General features: G+C 34.5%; 3 protein-coding genes across 5 annotated transcripts in view; 2 read left to right on the top strand and 1 right to left on the bottom strand.

The window, feature by feature from the left end:
- Nucleotides 1–18,578, bottom strand: part of LOC128017361 (elongation factor-like GTPase 1) — an 82,406-nt gene extending 63,828 nt beyond the window's left edge. Inside the window, exons 1-12 of one of the 2 annotated variants that reach the window (XM_052602722.1) lie at nucleotides 18,531–18,578; nucleotides 17,697–17,797; nucleotides 17,510–17,577; nucleotides 17,081–17,165; nucleotides 16,863–16,996; nucleotides 15,547–15,684; nucleotides 14,491–14,708; nucleotides 12,004–12,127; nucleotides 9,814–9,893; nucleotides 8,988–9,124; nucleotides 6,827–6,949; nucleotides 6,319–6,418 (exon numbers count right to left, since the gene is read on the bottom strand). In XM_052602722.1, the coding sequence (XP_052458682.1) occupies nucleotides 6,319–6,418; nucleotides 6,827–6,949; nucleotides 8,988–9,124; nucleotides 9,814–9,893; nucleotides 12,004–12,127; nucleotides 14,491–14,708; nucleotides 15,547–15,684; nucleotides 16,863–16,996; nucleotides 17,081–17,165; nucleotides 17,510–17,577; nucleotides 17,697–17,787 (1,298 nt within the window). In that variant the 5' untranslated portion in view covers nucleotides 17,788–17,797; nucleotides 18,531–18,578. Of the gene's footprint in view, nucleotides 1–6,318; nucleotides 6,419–6,826; nucleotides 6,950–8,987; nucleotides 9,125–9,813; nucleotides 9,894–12,003; nucleotides 12,128–14,490; nucleotides 14,709–15,546; nucleotides 15,685–16,862; nucleotides 16,997–17,080; nucleotides 17,166–17,509; nucleotides 17,578–17,696; nucleotides 17,798–18,373; nucleotides 18,393–18,530 lie in introns of those variants that run through there. The other variant, XM_052602723.1, reaches the window with a different exon arrangement.
- Nucleotides 1–23,233, top strand: part of LOC128017369 (ferritin, heavy subunit-like) — a 346,688-nt gene that overhangs the window by 118,033 nt on the left and 205,422 nt on the right. The window lies entirely within an intron of this gene.
- Nucleotides 18,628–22,730, top strand: LOC128017363 (stabilizer of axonemal microtubules 2-like). Its single transcript, XM_052602725.1, has 4 exons — nucleotides 18,628–18,766; nucleotides 19,890–20,069; nucleotides 20,293–20,495; nucleotides 21,639–22,730. The coding sequence occupies exons 1-4, from the start codon at nucleotides 18,729–18,731 to the stop codon at nucleotides 22,607–22,609; spliced, it is 1,392 nt and encodes a 463-aa protein (XP_052458685.1). The 5' UTR covers nucleotides 18,628–18,728; the 3' UTR covers nucleotides 22,610–22,730.

The raw sequence follows: 23,233 nt of genomic DNA, 5'->3' as shown, positions 1-23,233 counted from the left end.
TTGATGAATAGAAAGTTAAAAAAGAACAGGATTTCATAGAAATATATAATTTCTTGGAACAATATAAATGACTTTTGATCAACTTCATTCATCCTTGCTGAATAATAAAATATAGATAAATAAAAATAATTAAAACCCCAAACTTGTCAAACAGTTGTCTATATAGGTAAATAAATAAATAATTTATTTTTAATTTATTAATTTTTGAGGGAAATGTCTATATAGGTAAATAAATAAATAATTTATTTTTAATTTATTAATTTTTGAGGGAAATTCAATAAATTTAATCAATCCGGTTTATCAATCTGATGGTAATTAGCTGGCTGAGTCTGGTACAATGCTTTAAATAGAAAATTTTTTGTTAAAATTTGTACACTGTCCCTTTTCAAATAAACAAACTAAACTATTCCAATTCAAATTGATAGGAAATGCATAAAAAATGCATTAGGTATTTAAAACTTTCTGGAAATCTGGGTATGTAGGATTTTTTATTCAGTCTAAAAGTCAAAGGGGTTTTCAGTAAATGCTTCATTACAAACAAAGACAAAACTATTTCTCTGATGCAAAGCGAGCAAACAAACCGTTTACTCCTGGAATGTTTCCTATGAGCTCAAAAACTCAACAGAAGCTTCCATCAAATCAAGAGGAAGAATCAAATGAACTACAAGTGGCGTATCTGCTCTCCAGCACAGGATATCTGGCCTGGGTTTGCTTAAATAGCACTGTTTTGATATGTTAAGGCTGAAATGTGGGTCAGGGCATAATGCTAGCAGCTGCTGCCGTCGTTACTTTACAGGCTGAAATCTGAGATGCATTGTGGCCTTTTCTCTAAGTTTTATCAGTTCACTCCAAAGGGTCAAAGGTCATCTGATGTGAGAGCGTCTATATGCACTTGATGCTATCGGGTTAATGTGCTTATGGATGATCACTTTTAGATATGATGTTTTGATAGAAAATATGGAAGAAAAGCTCATTTACAAGCTAAAAGCTGTGCTCACAAAAGATGATGTCATCCTTCAGCCGTCGCCTTCACTCGCTGCAGAAACACTCACAGAGCCAAGAAAACAAATATGTGCTTTCTTTAACTATGGGCAACCATTAACCTTTTCAAACTCACTCATTTATTTTAGCTGTCTACAAAAACTGTCCAGCAGTTCGGTCATCTTTTCCATCAACAGATTTCCACCACATCTCAAAATCACTATTAATTCTACAGTGGAAATCACAATTTAAGATTTTTTTTTTTTACATTTTGAAACATTAAAACAGCAAACTGATTTGTTTCATTTCACTAACTTCACAGCTAGCATTTTATGCATAGTAAAAATAAATAAATAAATAATAAGAAGAAATTATATGTTGATATGTTCACACATTAGAAATGGTATTAAAAATACTAATTTACTAATTTGTAAATATATTTTTACGGTCTTTGTATTTTTATTGCACAGCATTTGCAAATGCAAACAAGTGACAATATTATTAAACATTTATTATTATTTTAAATGTTAAATATTATATTATTTACTCCTCTTCGCTAACACAAATGCAAGTCATAATTTATATATATATATATATAATATAATATAATATATCTCAATGATTTGCTCATTCACAACAATGTCTTAAATTAATTATCATGAATTATCTATTGAACACAAAAGGGACACAAAAGTGGGCGTAGTTAAAAAACAAAAACACCTGTGTGTGTGTGTAGGACAGAGACTCCACATACATGAGATAATAATAAAAAATAAAAAAAAGATCATCCCAGGTCAGGGAGAAACTTTATGCCTGGATACCCTGACCCTGACTGCTTTAAGCGCAGAAAAAAAACTTGAGACTGAGAGCGAGGGAACGGGGAAAACAGAGAGTGTCTTTCTGGAGAAAGGTTGGGTGAGACGGTGACCGAGTACAACAGAGAGTGAACACAAGCAAACAATGAAGATAAAAAGAGCCACTGGAAGCCGCCCAGCTCCTCTCTGAATCTCTCCTCACACTTGCCAGGAAGGAAATACAGTGGCACATTAACCACAGCATTCTTGATGAAAGAAACTGTATGATGTTAGACTGAATAAACAGGAGTACATTACCACGGCCCAACTCTTTTTTCCGTTCACTAATCACACTCATCCCTCGATGGCTCTAGCAGAGCTAAAGGAAATAGAGTTGACCTCCATTGAGCTAGACATTGCTCGAAACCCACAGGGTAATTTAAGCATCAATTTCACTTCAAATGCTTACATGAACACACATGCAAAAGTTAAAGTAAGCACATTTGTGACGTCATAATTATGACTTAAAGATGTGAAATTATGACAAAAGTCACAATGGAAAAAAAAATACAATAAAATCAAATTAAAAAATCATAACCATCACGTTAAAAAGTCCAAAATATAAATAGATAAAAATTCTGAATTATCACATAAAAAAAATCTAAATATACCTAAAAAAAATTAATAACGAGATTAATCAGAAAAAGTAAAAAAAAGTCATCAAAAAAAGTCTAAATTATTAGTCGCAATTATGACACATAGTAAAGATTTTAGAATGAAAAAATAATAAAAGGTCTATTATTAGTTGAAATTAAGACCAAGTAGATATTGAGATAAGACATGATGACTTAAATTAGAAATAGTGACATAAAAACTCACAGTTATGATTTTTAATTATTCATTTTAAAATAACATGGCATATTATGTGAAACACCCATCCGCACTTGGAAAGGTCAGTGTCAGATGGGGTCAAAGTTGAATCAGTCTGAACTCTGAGCATAGCGTTAACATGCTTGACCTGCACACAACACACAGCTGGCATTACGCAGCATTTCTTCTTGACTTCTTATGTTTAACCAGCTTCCAGTTTCCCATCTCAATCCTCCAGAACAGGGTTTTCGTGTGTGAGTTCTGACAATCACATGCACGTGTCTAATCACTCTTCTTGCTCTACGCAAACATGGATTTTATTATCAGCAGCTCAGTCTAATGCGTCACAGGAGCTCCTACACACCACCCACTGCCCCCTTTATCAAAACAACACCGTCCGGGTTTGCCCAAGCCATCTGCTTCTAATGATTAAAAGTGCAACTGTCTCTCCACCCATTAGACTTCAGATAATGAATTGACTACCCACTCGACATGAAAGAGCGAGGCTGAGGTCAAAGGGTGAGAACAAAGGTCCCAAAATCGGTCCAGGCTGGCAGTGGTATTTTAGTCCTACTGCACACCTCGACTCGTGGCTGTAACCTTCTGGAGAAGGTGAGACAAAACCCAGAAAACACCAGACAGACGAAGCACGTATGTAAGTGTAAGATTATGTGAGTGGGTGGAGTGTTTGAAAAGGCACAGATGGAAACGAAGATCCACTTGATTGAATAATCTGCAACGCCATCTAATTCCCTTTTACAGTTCCATCTAAACCAGTGAATGATGGAAATGTCTGATCCGAGGTCAGTCCTAAAACTGACTGACACACTGACTCCAGAACAAAGAGTCTGAGCGGCTCATGTCCTCAGATCCAGGGTCATGTGAGGAGTCTGACGCGGCTGAGAGCGCCATCTAGCGTCCGCTCTCGGATCTGCGACAGGCATTGTTCCTCAGAGCTGACACAACGTCACCTTACTTGAGACGAAAGCTGAAAAACATTTATTTGAGTTGAGTCCAGACACAAAGAACATCAACAGGGACCAGATCTAAGCCAGCGACATTACCTTAGCATATAAATTCTGATGGTCCATCAACACAGCAGCATAAACTTCACATTCTCTCACAAACACACACACCGAGCAAATGCAGTGCCGTATCGATCAACTGCTACATCACTGTATGGCCAAAGTCCATTCAGTTTGTAAAACCCAAGGGCTACAGCAAACTTGCTCAAAAATACAAGCACACATCTATTATTCAGGAACTTACAGCTTTCGGTCAAGACAAAAGCATGAAGGAATGCACATCCTTTTGGAATCCTAATGGAAATTAAATAAGATCCACCGGGATAATCTGGAATTTCCACTGTATTTTTATACCCATTTAAATTTTGTGCGATTTTTATAAAGAACTCTACTTATAATACCAGTCAAACTTTTGAAAATATTTAAAAAAAATTCAAAATAAATAAAAATAAAATAGAAAAATGTTACAATATAAAAAAAACTGTTTTTTTTTGTTGTTTTTTTGGGTGGTTAAAATAGTTTTCCTTTTTAAAAAAAATAATAATATATATTAAACACCAAAAATTAATTTTAACACTGATAATAAGAACCGTTATTAATAATTGACCACCAATAATAATTGAGCAGCAAATTAGTATATTAGTATGATTTCTAAGGATCGTGTGACACCGAAGACTGCTGAAAATTCAGTATTGAATCACAGGAATAAATTCGATTTTAAAATATATTAAATTGGAAAACTTTTATTTTAAATTGCAATCATTTTTCACGATGTTTCTGTTTTTGCTGTATTTTTGATCAAATACTTGCAGCCTTGGCGAGCATAAGAGACTTCCAAAAACATAAAAAAAAAAAAATCTTGCCAACCCCAAACTTCTGAATGCCAATGTACTTTTTGAAAACAAATATTATTTCAGTATGTTTCACTTAATCATCTTAATTATCACAAACGTTTGACCAGTAGTGTTTCTGGTACTGGAAGAACCTCTTTCAAAGGAAATCAATCAGGATCAATTAGCATTTAACACTGAAAATGTCCTCCTACTCTGTAAAACCACCACTTAATAGCTTCACAAACACAGGAGCTAGGAAAAATTGCTTTAAGGCGTTATGACTGAGTTTTGATTTACTTGATATTAATTTCACATTCTGTTCTTCTATCTGAATCTTAGTCAAATCTTAATCAAAGTTAGTACAAATCCTTCCATCACAGGACAGATCTCAATCTAAGACACTTGATTTATCAACGCGTGTAGTGACTGCACTTTGCCTTCACAGAATGCAGAATGAACACCCACCTATGGCAAAAGCGAGCACGTAAAACATTTTAGGATCTGCGACATAGTTGCCCATGGTTTGAGTCGGAATGACAGTCTAATCTTCACTGATGTAAATTATGTGAGCGACTCAGATCAAAATCCTATAAACCATCTACGAAAGGAAACATCTGTACTGACTCTTTCCTCAGTGGTTTCTCCATGATGCCTAAAGGCTGTTTTCTCCAGAACACCATGTGGAGACACATATGTGGAATGTTCCTCACATTAAGCCACCAACACAAAAATATGAAAAACAAAATCACAGCGTGTCTTCGTATTTATGTGACAAGAGACAGAAAGGCTCATTTTGTATGTGATGCTGCATATCAGAGGCAAATCAACCTGCAAGAGCATTTGCTACACACACCCAGGATAAACCGCTAAATAATCCTATAGTCATAGGAAAAAATGAGCTTTCTAAGAAAAAATATGTAAATTTGAAAGAACACTACTTTTTAAGCTTACACTCCATACTAAGTTTGCATTATGACAGAAATTTGATTGTTCCTCAGGCTTACAAAACTATTAATAATCAATGTAAAATGCATGTCTATGTCTTGTAATAAATATTGATATGTTAACTGTGTTTTAAAAGATCTAGTTTTCCATATGTGCTATGCTAGAAATCTATATTTAAAATAATATCAAAAAACAACATCTATAAATAATTATATTTTATAAATTGTGTAATAGATTAAAAAATATATATATTTTCTTTTAAACAATTGAGTAGTTTAGTGGCATTTTTAGTAGTTTATATATTTATTCATATCATTACAGTTTAGGTTTTTTTATCAGTTTAGTTGTTAATTAAAATGAGAAATTATGCCTTGGCAACTAAATGAAATAAAGCATTTTTTTACATTTTATTCTATTTCAGGTAACATTTACTTCAAGTAAAAAGAAATTATGGTTTTAATTTTTGTTTTAGCTTGAGTTTTAGTTAACTATAATTTACATTTCATCATTTAGCAGATACTACCAAATACTACCAAATACTACCAAAAGCGACTTACAGGTTTACAATTGAGGGCAACAGAAGTAATCAAATCAATAATAACAAACTATGTTCCGGTTAATCTAACAAAGCTTATTTTTCCTTATTGATAATAATAATTATAATAAATGTTTTATATAAATGTTTTATATATATATATATATTAGTAGATAGATTAGGAATAGTCAACTATAATAACCCTGTGTCAGATAATGTCATGTTTCTATCACTCTATAACTCATTTTGATCTGATAATAAACTGCATGCAACATAGGAAAAACAGACATTCGTTTAAAATAACTCGTGAAAACACACATCTGCAAGTTCAGTACCTCTGTTTGTTCTGTGGCAGAGCTCTGGAGTCCACAGCAAACATCTTTGACACAAAGACGATTACCGGCGCCGTCTCACCAGCTGAACAATCTAGAAATGCTACAGAGGAAAAGCACACAGAGGATTAAAGAAGTAGTCTTATTCAAAAATACTGTGATATACTGTGAAACCATCAGAATATCTTCTGGGTGAAATATTGCCTTCAATGAAGGAGGAACATAACTAAAGGCCACCATGATAATTAACACGACACATGTGGAGCTGTTGGAGTCAAAACCAGTTCACAGAGCAGTGAGCGGACAGGTGTTGTAGACCTAGATAGCTTCCAGTGGGCAGAAAGTGCTAGAAAAGATCTGAGGGCGATGTTTTCATGAGAAAAGAGCACATGTGTGCATTACAGTGTGAGTGTGAGTGTATTCACAGATGTGAGTCTGGCGGCAGGAAACACTGTGTGAATCACATCCTCTGCTCACAGCTTCTCAGCTGCAGCCGAAAACATGCACTCACCCTTTTTTAGCTCCTGTGTTTGCTCGGGCAGAGAGTCGAACCTGCGCGCTCCCACGCTCATCAGCTTTTCCACTCTCTCCGCCGAGATCTCAGCTGGGCAGGGCAGCTTTTCACACACCATTGCTGAGTAACAGTTCAAGAAAACACACTCCACTGGCCCTTTCCACAAATAGGGTAAAATATAGGTCCTGAAATTTTACTTATTTATTTATTTTTTGGGTCACTGAAAAAAGTGCTGACCTTAAAAAAAAAAAAACAAATAACAAATGAGCAACAAAATGTTGCTCGTCAACCTCAGTATGTAAATTAAGATATTTTATGCTTTTATATCATATTTATTCCAGGCCAAATTATGAGATCTGTGCAAAAAAAATTGATTTTTATGTGCTTTTTTAATTATTATTTTTGGTATTTATTTATTTTTATTTATTTTTTTAAAATAAATTAAATCAGTAAAATTTTCTAATGTTTTTGAAAGAATTATGTTATGCTCACCAAGGCTGAACTTAATTAAATCAAAAGGATTATATAATCAATAATTACATTTTAAAGTGATGACAAAGCTGAATTTGCTAGTCTTCAGTGTCACACGATCCTTTAAAAATCATCCTAATTATGATGATTTGAGAAACAAATCTTACTGTTATAACAGCTGTGCTCATAAATCCAGGTCAATTTTACATTTAATAAAAGTTTATCTAACATATATAGTAGTTCTCACTACAATACTAAAAAGCAAAGGTTTATGCCTGTAATGCTTTAAAAGCAATGGTTCACTAACGGTGAAAAGTTCCAACTACTTTCTATTCACAAAATAAAACAACACGCAAACATAAAACACCTGCCAAGTGGGCCAAAATTGTGCATTTGCAAAAGTATTTTGAGAATCACTCCATTACATGTTTAGGGGAACAACTGACACTACTAAAAGGGTTAATGGCAGTGGCGTGTCTCTCCGAGCTCCTGTCACCACAGTAATTGCGAGGCGTGTTTTTGTCAATCATATCAGCGCAGAAGGAGCCGTCTAATAGCGGTCGGTTGTGCGTTTCCTCCCCGTACAGCTGGAGATATCACGGTGGGACGGCTGACGCTGAGGAGGTGGACAACGCCAGTCAAATGCCTAGAGCTGCAGTGGCTAAAATCGTCGTACGTTAAAAAGTGTCGTATGTTTCTAGAATCTATACTCTGAAATTTAGACTTTAGGACAGTCCAAGACACAGGACCAAGAGGCTAAACCAATCTTTATATGCCAAATGGCTTCCCTTCTCTGTTGTTTTACTCAAACACTGTATCTAGGAGGATTCAAAGTTGATCCCACTACACAGAACGACTACTTATAATAATTACTCGACTCAAATTACAAGTTGCATACCTACAAGAAACCTCAAGGCCTGAGAGAAACAATGCCAGAACTGGCTTGTCTACGAAACCTGCTAAAACAGTTGACATTATTTATTTAGGGCTGTTATCTAATATCGCTGTCATCTATTGTATTTGTCTCCTTTATTCCCAGTTTATCAGAGACTGAGGTTATAGATCACCAATAACAGTTCACTTTTAAAATAAATTCAAGACCAATCACAATGCAGTGGTTGCAGTGTCGAAATAATGCTGTAAATTTGAATTTTACATTTCTAACAAACTTCTTTAAAAATACCAAAATAGATAGCATAGCTAAGGCTAAAATTATTAACTAAATTAATAATTATCTAGGGATTCATACTTTTATTCAATAGGATGCATTATGTTGATAAAAACTGACAGTAGGTACTTTTAGACTGTTACAAAAAAAAAAGTTAAACTATTTTAAAGTAAACGCTGTTCTTTCGAACTTTCTATTTATCAAAGAACACTGAAAATAAAAATCAGTTTCCACAAAATTATTAAGAGCACAACAGTTTTCAACATTGAAAACAAATTATATATATAAATTATATAAATTTCTTGAGCAGCAAATTAGCATATTAGAATGATTCCTCAAGGAAGAAATCAAAATAAAAATAATACAGAAATATGTCAAATTATTCCACAATGTTGCCGTTTTGCTGCATGTTTGATCAAATAAATGCATCTTAGGTGAGCTGTTCCAGAAACGACCCCACACTTTTGAACAGTAGTAGTTTTTCAACACAACCGCTGGTGTTTTTGTGGTAAAGGATACAGAGCACAGCTTGAGCCACAGGAAGCCACTGGCTGCAGATGGCACTGAGGAGCACTTTGGGGTCCGAGTGTCTCAGGTCACGAGACATGACCTTTAACCCCAGAGAGGTCACCATCTTCTCCACCTTTTCTTTGTCCCTGGAAAGAGAAACAGGGAATATACATTTAAAGTGATTAAAGTGAATTTATTATTTTATTTAATGCTATATTTCACGACTCAATTTTATAACATTATAAACTAGCAAAATGTCAGCACTGCTGAGGTGCCATCAATGTCATTTTAGTATTATTTATATACTACTACAGTATTTATTAATACTGCATTTACATTTTAATATTATTCTTACACTTTAAGTTTTCATTTAAATTTTAATTTCTGTTTTTGTTTCTTTTTTTTTTTACTTTTTGTATTTCAGTGATTTTGCAATTTTACTTACACTTTAAATTTTGTCATTAAGTTGTATTAATTTACTTAAGGGCTACATTTCTATTTAGCTTTTTTTATTTATTTCAGGTTTAGTAACTTTTTTTAGTAACTTTTGCAATGTTTCTAATTTTTTATTGCATCTAATATACAGTATATATATATATATATATATATATATATACAGTATATATATATACAGATATATATATATATATATATATATATATATATATATAGACATTGTATATTAGATGACTAAGTTAAATATATATTAAATAACATGTGACATGATTTTTTTTTTTATACTGCATTTTGCAGTACATTTGATTTTAGTGTGGAAAGACAAATCATGTGTTCATGTAAACTGCTAAGTTGTACTGACAAATACATAGGAAGTTACCTTCTAGTGACCACAGCATCATACATATTCCAGATATTATCCAGGACAAGCTGCACAAACAGAGCTTTCTTTCCTTTGGACTGTGAAGACAAAGAAAAACAGGGAGCAAATGAGCATGATGTCCGTTAGGACAGTGAATGAAAAACAGAATGCACAATGCACAAATTAAGCCACAGCATGTAAGCAACCCAGGGTTAGTAAGGACTCTTTCGTTTCTTTTAAGATTTGGAGCCATAATAAAAAGTCTCTGATGTGACTGAACAGGATCAAACTCTTCACTAACATAAATTCTCAGTACCACAAAACAATGTTGCCGTCTGGAGGTCACATCACCCTGCATAACCAACTCTCTCTGAATGAGATCGGTCTGCAAGAGCGGAAGAACTGCAATGAAGATTATTATTATTGTTTTTTTTTGTTTTGTTTTTGTATGACTAGCAAGTCTAATAATCTGGTAACTCCAGACTAAGGCATATATCTTTCATTCATTCATTATGAGGCATTATTCAGATCCTCATCCTGCATTACTGACAACATCTCCAACAAGAGGGCTCTTCTTAACCAATGCACAAGATATCCTCATTTTGTTTATGGGACAATGAAAAATGAACTTCAAGATATACAATTTTGCAAAATCTTTCACATGCTTTAAATGTGGCCACCACTTCACATAATAATATCATTTGTAATATCACACTTACAGGAAAGAGAATCAATAAGTTAAACCATTGATTCTCAAAATGTAAAAACCTTTTAATTTCCAAAAAAAATAAAATAAAATAATAATAATAAAATAATAAATCAATATATATAAAATCTACAAAATGTTTTTTAGATAAAATAAATTAAGTCTACTAATTAATAGAAAATTAATTAAATAGAATATTAATAGCTTAATACAGCAAGAATGAAATTGATCAAAAGTAAAAATCTATTGTGCTGTTATATTGAACTTTATATTTTTATTCAAAATTCAGCGCCACCGAATCATTCAAAGAGAGAACAGTTCTTTTAAATTGTAATAATATTTCATAATAATAGTGTATTTACAGTATTTTTGATCAAATAAACGCAGTTCTGGTGAGCAGAAGAGATTTTCTTCAAAAGCATAAACTCTTATCGACCCCAAACTTTGGAAATGAAATGTGCTTTTTTTTCAGTATTTTATTAATGCACTTTAATTCAGAAGTGTAAAACAAGTCCATCATAGAAGTGTAAAGTCAAATCACTGTCTGTATAATGTTCATGTATCTTAATAATAGACCCAAATACAAAATATGAGAGTCACTGTATCCAGTTCTGCTTTGTGCGGATCATTTGTTCATGGGAAGAGTGAGGATGTTCTAGACTAATGTGCGAGTGTGTGTGCTCTCTAGTTACTAAGGTGGGGTTTCAGAGAGGTAACTCACACCCATTAGCATAACTACGGCCTATCTGAATGCCCTTAATGGCACTACAAACCCAGAGCATCTAATGGAGGGTCTCTGCTGTCACATCACTCCTGTAGCTCTGGCAGCCCATTTCCTGTCACTCACTCAAAAGGAAACAGATGGATGTGGCTCCTTCAACACTTCCAAAGATAGTCAAACCGAGTATGTCATGTTGAAAACACTCTACTGAAATCTGCAGCTCTTTCAACTTTTAATGCACCACAACACAGATCTTCCCCGAACTTCTTCAGGCTTGATGAAGGTAAATGTAAGACTTTTTAAAGAATGCAACACAAAATAGTGGATGACTCAGTAAATATACATCTGTGACATATAATATTTTGGCTTTCATCACTATACATGTTTATCTTTCCTCAGAAAAAACTACTGACATATCAACAATTTGAGTCAGGGACCTCTGCTTGAGTTGACACAGAATGTACATGCAACATTTAATGTCATAATTAATAAATTAAGACCTTGTAATGCCTTAATTTGAGGAAAGGAAAATTAAGACTTTTTAAGATCTGCATAAACACTGCTTTCTCAAAATAAAGTACAAAAATATATATTTTCTCGGGTGAAAAACAACATATTGAAAACCCATACTGTGCTGAAACCATGACATAACGATGGCATCAGATGGTAATATCATGGCACTTAGCTGTTTTCCAATTGTTTTTATATGGTGTTGTAAGATATAGCAAGGTATTACCATGGTACAAGTGCATAAGCAATGTTAAAAAAAAAAGTGTAGTACCTGAGCTCCCTTCATGATTTTTTTGGCTTTGGCGTTGAGGTAGAAATCGCCCCACAGGGTCTTGAGCAGAACCGAGAAGCGGATGCCCATTTTCTGACTGTACATCTCAGCAAACTGATGAATTCTGTAAGATAATTAGAGAAAAGACAACTCAGCATCATTATTTGCACTTGTCATTTGTTATTTATTACATTCCATTAATTTGTAAGAATATAGTTCAAAGATGTCTGTGACTTCAACAACGTCTCTAATATTTGACAGCTGTAAGATCGCTGCATAATTAACAAGTAACTCAATTTAACAGACTATTTACAGCCGCAATGTTAAACATCACACCGAGTCATATTCAGTAAGATATCATTAGCCTTCATCTTCAAAAACGTATTTCTGTCAGAGCTGTGGAGCAGTGGTTAGTGCTAGTGAATGAAGACACGATGGACATCCAGCTGCATGATATAATAGATATTAAATATAACAGATACATCAGGGATTCTCTTAACTTCTTATGCCAGCCAAACCCATTTGACATCAAATATTTACTTTAAGTAACCCATGAGATTTTCAGTTCATATTCCCATAATTTAAAGGTACAATTTGTAAGATATTTGCAGTAAAATATCCAAAAACCACTAGGCTAGTGTTATATATTTTGTCCAGCTGATTACTAAAAATATCTGTAATGTTTTCAACTACTTGTAAATCATGAGAAAATTCCCCATTCTAAACAGTGACGTTAGTTCCCATTTGTTCCCGCCTTTACTGACGTAGAAACCACGTGACAACAGTGTCGTGGACAAATGCGGAAGTAGCTTCGCGACAAACTTCAACTAGAAAGAGATGCCGATCTCGCTTGTGTTTTACTAGACAGGTGAGTTGTTTTGATTTGTATCTTTACAGAAAATGTATGATATTATAATGATCAACAAGATTAGTATTATGGGGCATACACGCCAAACGCGGGGCATCGTGTCTCTAGACCCGCGCAAGGACGCGTCTGATCCATAGTCTGATCGCGTCTTTGCATTGACTTTGTATGTAATCCACTCGCGCAAATGGTTAAACTCGTGTTAAATCCATGATTTATTTTTCCGTCTGATTGATGGCCATCAGCGGTTGGGTAGAAGACAACAAATCCCATCATTCCACGCTCCTTCTTAGTGTCATCAAACCACGCGATGGTTATTGTTTTGATAGTGCGCCCTCTAGTGGCAGGTCCTACAACCTGTACCTTTAACAACACTTACACACGTTCACACTTCTCTGATAGACTAATGTTCACATTACATTTAACTAAACAAATCATATAATAAAAATATATTTTTTTATTATTCAAATATATATATATATATATATATATATATATATATATATATATATATATATATATATATATATATATATATATATATATATATATATATATATATGTATTCATACATACACACACACACATTCATGTTTAAACTAATTATTTTAATTATTCATTTTTATGATTTAATTAACTCAAAAAAACCCAGTTTTTTTAGGTTAACACTTCTATGTATTATGAAAAATAAAAAACTGTATTTTATATATATAGTATTAGTAAATATTACAACTGAAATTAACTAAAAGTAATGAATGCTTAAGTTTGTACTGTTATAAAATGTTATAAAACATTTTTAATTGGTTTAAGATGTCTATGTCTGACTTCTAACTAGGTCACTTCTTTCTGGTCTACATAAAAAGCACACTCAACTCAGACATTTGTGTTTCTGTTTGAGAGATTGATATGTAACATTTGCATTAGTTCAGCACAACATAACGACTTCTAGAAATCTCAAAACAAGGCCTCCTTACGGTAATGGACTGAAACGAGTCTTTCTAGTCCATATGCTAATATACCTTCTATGAGAATTAATCTTAAAAAAAAATAAATAGATGTATGAAGCACTTTAGAATGTGTACACTATGCCTCAATACACTTTCATTGTATAGAAAAGAGCAGCCCACACATTTAGTCTCACATCAGATTTTGTGTTTTTACTAAATCAACAACATGATAAAGGACTTGGAATGACATGAGGGTCAGTAAATGATGTCCAACTTTTCTTTTAATCTCAAAACTGTAAAAAGGTCCTTGAGTCTGGAGTGCTTTCATCACAGTATAAAACATGCTGAAAGTAATAAACTTCAGTGCAAAAAGCATCCTCATGCTGATCAGACGAGGGCTAGATATATCCACCTACACTAATAGTATTAGTACTTTACTTTAGCTCTTGTTTCAAATATCTAAAACCACCATTATGTAACACCACAAAAATGTGCAATACATTATAAGGTTGAAATCTAGTATAGTAATGCCATCTTGTGAGCCATCGTAAGTACTACAATCACTGGCATGATGTAAAGTAGCAGGAAAGCTACCCATGAAAGCTGCAAATATATTGACAAATTAAATGAATGAAATGTGAAAGTGCCCTCAGTTTGAGAAAGTGTCAGATGTACCTGAAGCCCCAGCCGTCTATAGCGCTGGCAAACACCACATTTCCGCGGTCAGGACTGAAGTAGAGGTCCGAGTCATCGGTTTCTTCTAACCCTGCGCTCCAGTCGTACACCTGATCTGCGCTGCTGTTCTCTGTACAGCTGCTCTGAGCTTCTGCGTCTTTCTCCGCTCGCTCCTCCAGGACTTTAGAGGTGAATAACGAGCCGGTAACTGCATTCACCTACAAACAGTTAAAGCCTTAGAACATCATCTTTGTCCAGAGACACTTCAAAGGGTCATATCACGAAAATGATCAAAATATCCTCGATCTCTGGTCTATGAACAAAGTGTAACTTTCATAAGTCAAAACATCCTCTTCAGTCAAAAACACAACTGCAAAAATGCAGATTTTTTTTTTTTGCTTTTGAAAGAAGCCTCTAATGTCCACTGAAGCTGCATTAATTCAAAAATACAGTAAAAATATTGTAAAATAATAGTTAAATATTGTTACAATTAAAAATGATTTCATTTATTGATTAATTATTCATTAAATATTATTAACAATTGAATTGAAATATTTTAAAATGTAATTTATTCCTGTGATCAAAGCTAAGATTTCAGCATCATTCCTCCAGTCTTCAGTGTCACATGATCTTCCGAAATCATTATGATATGCTGATTTGCTGCTCAAGAAACATTACTTATTATTATCAATCTGATGAAGAAAATATTTTTTGTGGAAAACAGATACCTTGATTTTTTTTTAAATAAACAGTAAGTTGAAAAGACAGCGTTCATTTGAAATATAACTTTTAGTTACATTATAAATGTCTTTCATGTCTCCTAATATGCTATATAAAACTATTAATGTATTTTAAAACTCGTACTCACTCCAATACGGATGTTATATAAATCATATAAAAATATATAAACAAACAAAACAGGAATAACATTTTCTGCAGTATGCAAGTTGGCCTAAAAAATAAAAAAAAATCAACACACGACATGATTCCTCTTTCACACACAAAATAGATGTGTGTACTGCTCCAGAACAGCCGTGTTTTGGAGCTGTGACTCACCTGCTCGAGTAATTTCTGCAGGTGTGTGAACGCCTCCTGTGAAGTGAGCTTCAGCTCCACGATCAGCCGGTCCATTTTGTTGATGACAAGAACAGGACGGATATTCTCCAGCCAAGCTTGTCGTAGAACAACTTGCGTCTAAAGACGAAAAGAAAGAGATGGTGTACAAGTTTTATAAACAGCACCATCATTTCGACCGCACAAGCATAGCTGTCAAGTAGATTGAGGAGGTTCAATGCAAAACATCTAGATTTCTAATATGTTTTTACTTATAGCATTGTGATTCATTGTGATTAAAATCAACATTTGATTTCTGGCGAACACTGAATCAGTTTTTTTCAACAAAGAATCAGTTGAAAATGCAAACAAAGGGCATGAATCAAACTTACAAACTCTTCTGTTGTGATTTTCAATGAGATGCCATTTAATAACCTCTATTTTGACATTAAATAAAAACCAAAAACCGTGTTTAGGAAATGACCAAATAAAATGACGACCAAGTATAAAGTGTGTGACAGTCATTGCAATTCTTAAAGTGTCACTTCTACGCACTCACAGGGATTAACGTCTTTCCTGAATGATTTAGCCATTCCAACGAATCAATCTAATAAATGATTGACTAATAAAATCAGTGATTTGCCGCCACCTGCTGGCGGATTCAGTTTAATTTCAGTGCATAATTTCAGTCAGTAGTGCTTGTCCTCCTAATTTAACAATTTAAGAGCACCTTTTGATCAATAATCAAAAATTCTGATTAAAAAAAATTAGCCTTCCTGATATTAGGTGACATTTACCTCCTTAAAGTGACTTAAAGGAGTATTTTCTTTCTATCTGTCAAATACAAAATAGTATGTTTATAAGTTTTTTTTTTCTATTTAAAGCAATATAATAAGAAGCAGAATAAGACAAACAAGTTACCAATCATATGAAATTAGTAATAATAAAATAATTTGTACTACAAAGGCAGCACTGAAGAACACAAAGGTGGCCTGTAGGTACATTTCCAGACGTTTAATGATGCTCAGAGGTGAATTCTTAAATTCATGTGGAGATTAATGTTTTAAATATAACACTTCGAAAACCGAAATATTAAATGATTTAAATGACAGAAATTATAAGATGCATGAAACTAAATCTGCCAGCAGGTGTCGGCAAACTCACAGATTTTATCACTGAATCATTCATTCAACTGATTCGTTCGAATGGCTGAATCATTCAAAGTGGTTGCCTTTATGAACTGAAGGAACACACTTTATGAATCCCTGCACAATAAAGCTAATACAGTAAAATTTGCATGCTCAAATCAAGGATGATACCTGCGGACACACTCCCTCGACGGCATCAACAACAATGATGGCCCCATCACACAGTCTGACGGCAGTGGACACCTCTGAGGAGAAGTCCACGTGACCAGGCGAGTCGATCAGATTAATGAGGTACTCGTTTCCTCCTGCAATGACAACGACAGCTCTTAACCGTGAGTACACGAGCACTACATGGTGCTGGAGCAGCAACAGACCACAGTGGCCCTTACCTGTCGTGTAATGTAATGAAATACCACTGGACTTCATAGTGATTCCTCTGATCTGCTCATCTTCTCTACTGTCCAGATATCTCAGCTACAGGAACAGACAGAAAACAGAAAGGACATGTCGAGTCTTAATTCACATCCAAAACAAAAGAGAAAAAAATGACACTGTATTTTGCATGAAAAACAAAAATGGTTTTAAGTCAGTTACTTCTATCTTTTGCTGTAATGTGTCAGTAGGAAATATCAGTTTACATTTCTTTTGTCATTAATTGTAATAATCAAGTGAGATTTTTGTATGCACAAGGAGTCTGACGACAACCAGCGCTGCACACAGAGATCTGATCTCATCATCATCAGTCTGTCTGGGATTATGTGAAGAAACAGAACAAACTGAGACAGACTCAGTCCAGAAGAATCCAGAAGTCCACTTACCTTTCCAGCTAAACGACTGGATATAATCCCATTACTTGCCACCAGAGAATCTGCTAATGTCGTCTTCCCTATAAGCGACACACATTCACAAACACACAGTTTCAAGTTTTAACTCAAACCCTGTGGTAGACGCCAAACAATTAATAAAAACTAAGATCTGACACACATAAACATCCTTTACACTCACCGTGATCTACATGAGCAAGAATGCACAGATTCCTGATGTGTGATGTTTTCTTCTGCAGTGCTATTATCTTCTCCAAACTTGCGTCACGCATTTTGACTTTTCTACACCATGAAGATGAAGCAAAAAAGGTGAAGATTACTTCATTAGTAGTGCACATAGATATGCAGCAACCCCAAAAAGCGTGCATTTGAGCTTTGGTTGTTTTAAAATGTATGCCTGTCATTGCAATATACTGTATGTATTCTAGAATGCTTCACCACATTCAACAATTTTGAATAAGTGTTGTCATAAATACGCATACATAGAAAGGACAGTTATGGTTATAGACGGTAAAGGATGAAAAGTGGTGGTTTGGGTGTAAAAATCAAAACGGAATGGTTAAAGATGTCTATCAGATGATTCATTTTTAACAGTATGTCAATTGTTTTATGATTTCAAAACTTGTTGTAAACTGTTTTGAGCGTACTCGCGCTGTCTAACTTATAAACAACATTTGTTTTGACATTTTGTTATTGTTACCAAGTGTGTCCTAATTCTTTCTTTAACACAAAATGTGTCGATCGGTTTCTAATTTTCGAGCTTTATAAAAATAATAATAATAATATATGGAACATTTCGGCACATTATTTTACACATTCTCTCGTGCACAAGACTCATTAGACACAAGCATGTGCAACCTTTCAAAAAAACGTCCATTCAACTAAAACTGACAGGCACTTAAACAACAGCAAACATATATAATGTCGTAAAAACTAAACGCGCAACCTCACTAAAAATAATACTGATATTCAAACTTTAATACCATCAACATGACAAATGACAACAGACACTCACATGTTTCCTCTAGTCCAGGAAGCGCTAAAGTGCGTAGTGCCCGTCGCACGTGTCATACGTAATACGTTAATCTGCGTCATCACCAGGACGCCGCAAACATTAGTTGCCGGGGAAACGGAACGCTTAGTACAAGACAACGCCAGCAAGCAGTGCCTAAAGTGAAGAAAATTGATAACTATCCTCAATAAACTGAGGAAAATGACACGGCTTTGTATCTGTGACATGTGCATCTGTGGGTAAGAGTATTTTGAGTGTGTTTGTCTGTTTTTGTAGTTCTGTTTGAAGCCCGAGAAGGTGTTTTGAATAATTGATAGGTAAATGGTGACAGGAATATCAAGTGACGTTAATTGAACATATTCACAAAACAAATCTTGACAGATTGAAAAGTGAAAATAATTTCATATTTAATTAATTTTAATACATTTTAATAATGGTTTGGAAATTTAAAAAAACAATAAACTACAATAACTAATTTTGGAAAAAAATCTATTACGTTATTTACCCTTTTATATCGTTGCGTAATTAATTGGGAAATAGTGAAGAAAATGTCAAGTAGCCAGTTTAATTTTATTAAAATTTTAATTTAAAACCTGTTAACTGTCACTCACATTTATGAACTTAGACTTGAAAGTGCATGATCCAAACCTACATTTTTATAATTCATGACTGAAAACATTTTGTAACATGATTTTGAAGTACAATTTGAATTTAAAATGGGTTTCAAAGGTTGAATTTTGAGATTTTAAGTTTTCAAGTGATATATATTTCTGATGATTTCTAAAGTGTGATAGAAAAAAACTGCAACAAAGAAGACTTTCAGAACTCAGGTCAGAACTCCTGTTATGATGTAGGTTTTTAGGGTGCACTCTTGCCATAAATTAATCTATCACTTTTCCTACATATATATATATTTTTTTTTAAAAAAGATAAAAAGCTAATAAAATGTCTATTTAGAAGTCTTAGACCTTTCCAACAATATATAGTTTGTCATGATTAGATTAGGATTTAATTGTAATATAGTGAAGTAAACGTAGGCGTCCAACCGAGGGGCCGGGTAACAGTTAACAGGTTTTAATCAATTGCTTTCAGTCTGAAGCAAATGTAAGTCCTCAATACACTTGTAGTAAAAAGAAAATAATATGAATTAACACGTTTGTGTTGGATTGGGCCTTTAGTTAGTGACATAGTTTGTTGTATATCTGTTGCCCTGGACTACACAAAACATGTTCAGTAAAAGTACTGCAGAAACTGACAAGAATCTCTTGGTGAAATACAATATTAAAGAGTTTTATGTCTTCTTAGACGTGTCTATTATTATTTTTGGGTCCTCTGCTTTAAATGCTTCTCTATTATCTCCAGCCGCCACCGTTGCACACACCAACCCACAGCACTTTACAAGAAAGGCAGTCAGACTAATGTGTTGTCAGAGTACTCTGAGAAGTATCCTGCCTATAAAGGGCAAATGCGGCCCAAGAGCCTCAAGCCCCAGCTGCAGTATAAAGCTCATCAGGACACGATGGAAGGAACAACCACCTTCAGGTACGTTCTGAGAATTTGTGACTAATCTTTAATCAATCATTTACTGTGTTTTATATGTACATTAACAACTGATCTACTCACTAGAACTGGATCGATTTTCTTTGACTTAAAAGAAATGCAAAGTGTCAGTAAACTAAATCTTAAAACGGCTCCTCCGTGCCCTTCTGTTGGCTTCAGAATGTCATATAACCTTTTGGTTTTTTTTCTTTAACCTTGTGTATAGGATGGACTATATCCCGTATATGATCACACGTCGCCCTGAGAAGCCGCATGCCGAGTACAAGCCCAAGCCTGGAGAGATTGACTTAGGAACGACCTATAATCAAGACTTCAACCCTTATGAAGTGCAACCTTTTGTTCCTTCGCGTCCTAAAGAGAGAGATTATACCACGAATGCAAAACTGGACACTGTACCCACCTATACAGGTAATGACAAGCTAGGTCAGTTAGGTCATGTGATGCTTTCAGAGCATGCAGTTTCAGAATACATACTGAACAAAGAGAGTATTTTGTATTAACAACCACATGTAGTTATCAACTGTTACTTAGATAATAATTAAGTATATTTGGATTGAAATGTATTTATTCTCAGCAAGAAACATCATACACACTACTGTTCAAAGGTCTGGGCTGAGTAAGATTTGTATAATTTTTACATTATTATTTTTACATATTTATTTGTTTATATATATATATATATATATATATATATATATATATATATGAAGAGTTCAGATGCAAAAGCCTCTAAATGCCATCTGAAATTTTCATCTAAAATTAGGAATTTTTTCAGGCTCCTATATTTATGTTCACTTATTTCACTTTAATAGCCTGGAAAAGGACCTGCACATTGCCATTAAAGTAAAATGACTCAACCTAAGCATAGGCGCTTGATAAAAATCCTAATTTTAGATGAAAATTTCAGATGGCATTTAGAGGTTTTTGCATCTGAACTCTTCATATATAGTTTAAGTTTAACTAAGTTTAACTACTTCTATTTTAGCAAGGATGCATTAAATTGATCAAAAGTGACAGCAGTTTGCCGTTTGTTCTATTTGTCAAAGAATCCTGGAAAAAAAAATCCATCATGAATTCCAACAAACTTACTAAGCAGCACAACCATTTTCAGCAATGATAATGATAAATATCAGAAATGTTTCTTGAGCAGCAAATCAGCATACTTCTGAAGGATCATGTGACACTGAAGACTGGAGGAATGATGCTGAAAATACAGCTTTACATCACAGGAATAAATTACATTTTAAAGCATATTCAAATAAACAACAGTTATTTAAAATTTTAATAATATAAAAAAATAACTGTATTTTTGATCAAATAAATGCAGCCTTGGTGAGTGTAAAAGGCTTATTTTAAAAACATTTAAAAAATCTTACTAACCCCAAACTTAGAGTATGAATGGTAGTACTGTTCAGTTTATCATAAAAGCCAACAATATTTTCAGTACACAGTACAAAAGCTTGTTTAAAACTCAAGTGAAATGCATAAAAATAATTTATGACAGTAAATGCCTTTGTTTGTTAGTAAAAGTTTTGTATGATGTTTTTAAAGAGGATTTTCGTCAGTGGGAGATCAGCAGACGGGAACTGACCAAGCATGACACACCATATCAATCCCCTTCTGCAAAGTTTGGGAATTCCACGACCTTCCAGGATGATTTCGTCCACCGAGGCCTCGTGCCACGAGAGAGCTACAAGCCCCCAAACATAGCCAAGCTATCCGATACTCCTTTCGAAAACATGACCAGCAACAAGCTCTCTTATGTTCCACACGCTCTAGAAGCCCGGTACATTAAACCGCCAATAGAATACAAACCCAGCAGCCAACCTTTCCAGGACCTCACCACCCATCGACAAGACTATCAAGGCCTGCCGAGTCATCCAACCAAAAGCTGCAAGCCTGAGCTGCTCAAAGCAGCCACCAACAAGCCCTTCCAGGGCAGCACGGAATTCCGTGAGCGTTTCCAGCAGTGGCCCGTATCCCTCCGGCAGATGCAGAAGTCAGTGGAGTACACGAGTCCAACAGAGCACATGGACCTGACTACCACCTCGCACACAGACTACATCAAGCACCAAATCCAGCCCTTTGTTTCCGCCAAACCATTCTCACTTCCCACTAAGTCCTCCAGGCCCTTTCAGGGCAACACCACCATGAGAGATGACTTCCTGCCGTGGGTGGCGCAGCGTCAAAAAATTATCCGGAAACAAGAGGAAATCCAGCGAGCCAGTGGGAAAATGGAAGATCTGACCACTTTCAGGGCCCATTTCATTCAGCATGAGCCTCAGCCTAGTTTTAGCTTCAAGCCCCGAAACGCACCGCTGCGGCCCGACGTTCCCCTTCAGAACGAGACCATGTACAGCACAGAGTTCACACCCAAGAAGATCAGCTTGTGTCTGGCCGGTTTAGAGTATCCACCAGGGTTTGTTTTCGATAATTGCGATGATCGAGGCCACCGCTTCTTCCGCAAGATGTCGTCCGCTGACAGGATTGAGACGCCGAAGGAAATGGTCTTGACAGCTTAGGAAAGTCATCAGGTTGTTTCTATAAAAGGAATCTACAGTAGCATGCAATACGATCTCTCTAAATGATTGTAGTCCTAAAGGGAATCGTACTGAATTATGATTAAAGGTCAATGTGTTGACCTTAAAACATTGATTATGCATAGTTAAAAAAAATTAATTAGGATGAAACTGCAAGACAGTTTTGTAGGATATATGTAGTGAAAATACTATAAGTTGTCAAATAAATCAGTTTTTGACAATACAAATTAATACGCTAGTTAAAATTTTTTGATTAATTTAAACCTTTTCTTCAGCAAGAACACGTAAAATTATTCAGAAGTGACAGCATAGATATTTATAATGTTACAAAGAATGTCTATTAAAAAAAAATGCTGTTCTTTTGACTAGTCTTAAAGAAATATAATACTGTTTCCACAAAAATATGAAGCCGCATGACATTTTCAACATTGATATCAATCAGAAATGTTTCTTGATCAGCAAATCAGCAAAATCAGTATGCTTTCTGAAGGATCATGTGACTGTGAAGACTGGAGGAATGATGCTAAAAAAATTCAACTTTGATTCACAGGAATATATTACATTTTAAAATATATTCAAATAGAAAACAGTTTAAATTGTAATAAT

Source organism: Carassius gibelio, chromosome A7 (assembly GCF_023724105.1).
Source record: "Carassius gibelio isolate Cgi1373 ecotype wild population from Czech Republic chromosome A7, carGib1.2-hapl.c, whole genome shotgun sequence".
NCBI lineage: Eukaryota > Metazoa > Chordata > Actinopteri > Cypriniformes > Cyprinidae > Carassius > Carassius gibelio.
The sequence above is the reverse complement of the archived record's forward strand: the minus strand, read 5'-3'. Positions and strand labels throughout refer to the sequence as shown.

What these genes read in the sequence shown, in the direction of transcription:
- LOC128017363 (XM_052602725.1), top strand. Translation starts at nt 18,729, where the DNA reads ATGACACGGCTTTGTATCTGTGACATGTGCATCTGTGG. An exon ending in GAAGGAACAACCACCTTCAG is followed by an intron (nt 20,070 to 20,292) that starts GTACGTTCTGAG and finishes CCTTGTGTATAG; the next exon opens with GATGGACTATATCCCGTATA. An exon ending in CACTGTACCCACCTATACAG is followed by an intron (nt 20,496 to 21,638) that starts GTAATGACAAGC and finishes ATGTTTTTAAAG; the next exon opens with AGGATTTTCGTCAGTGGGAG.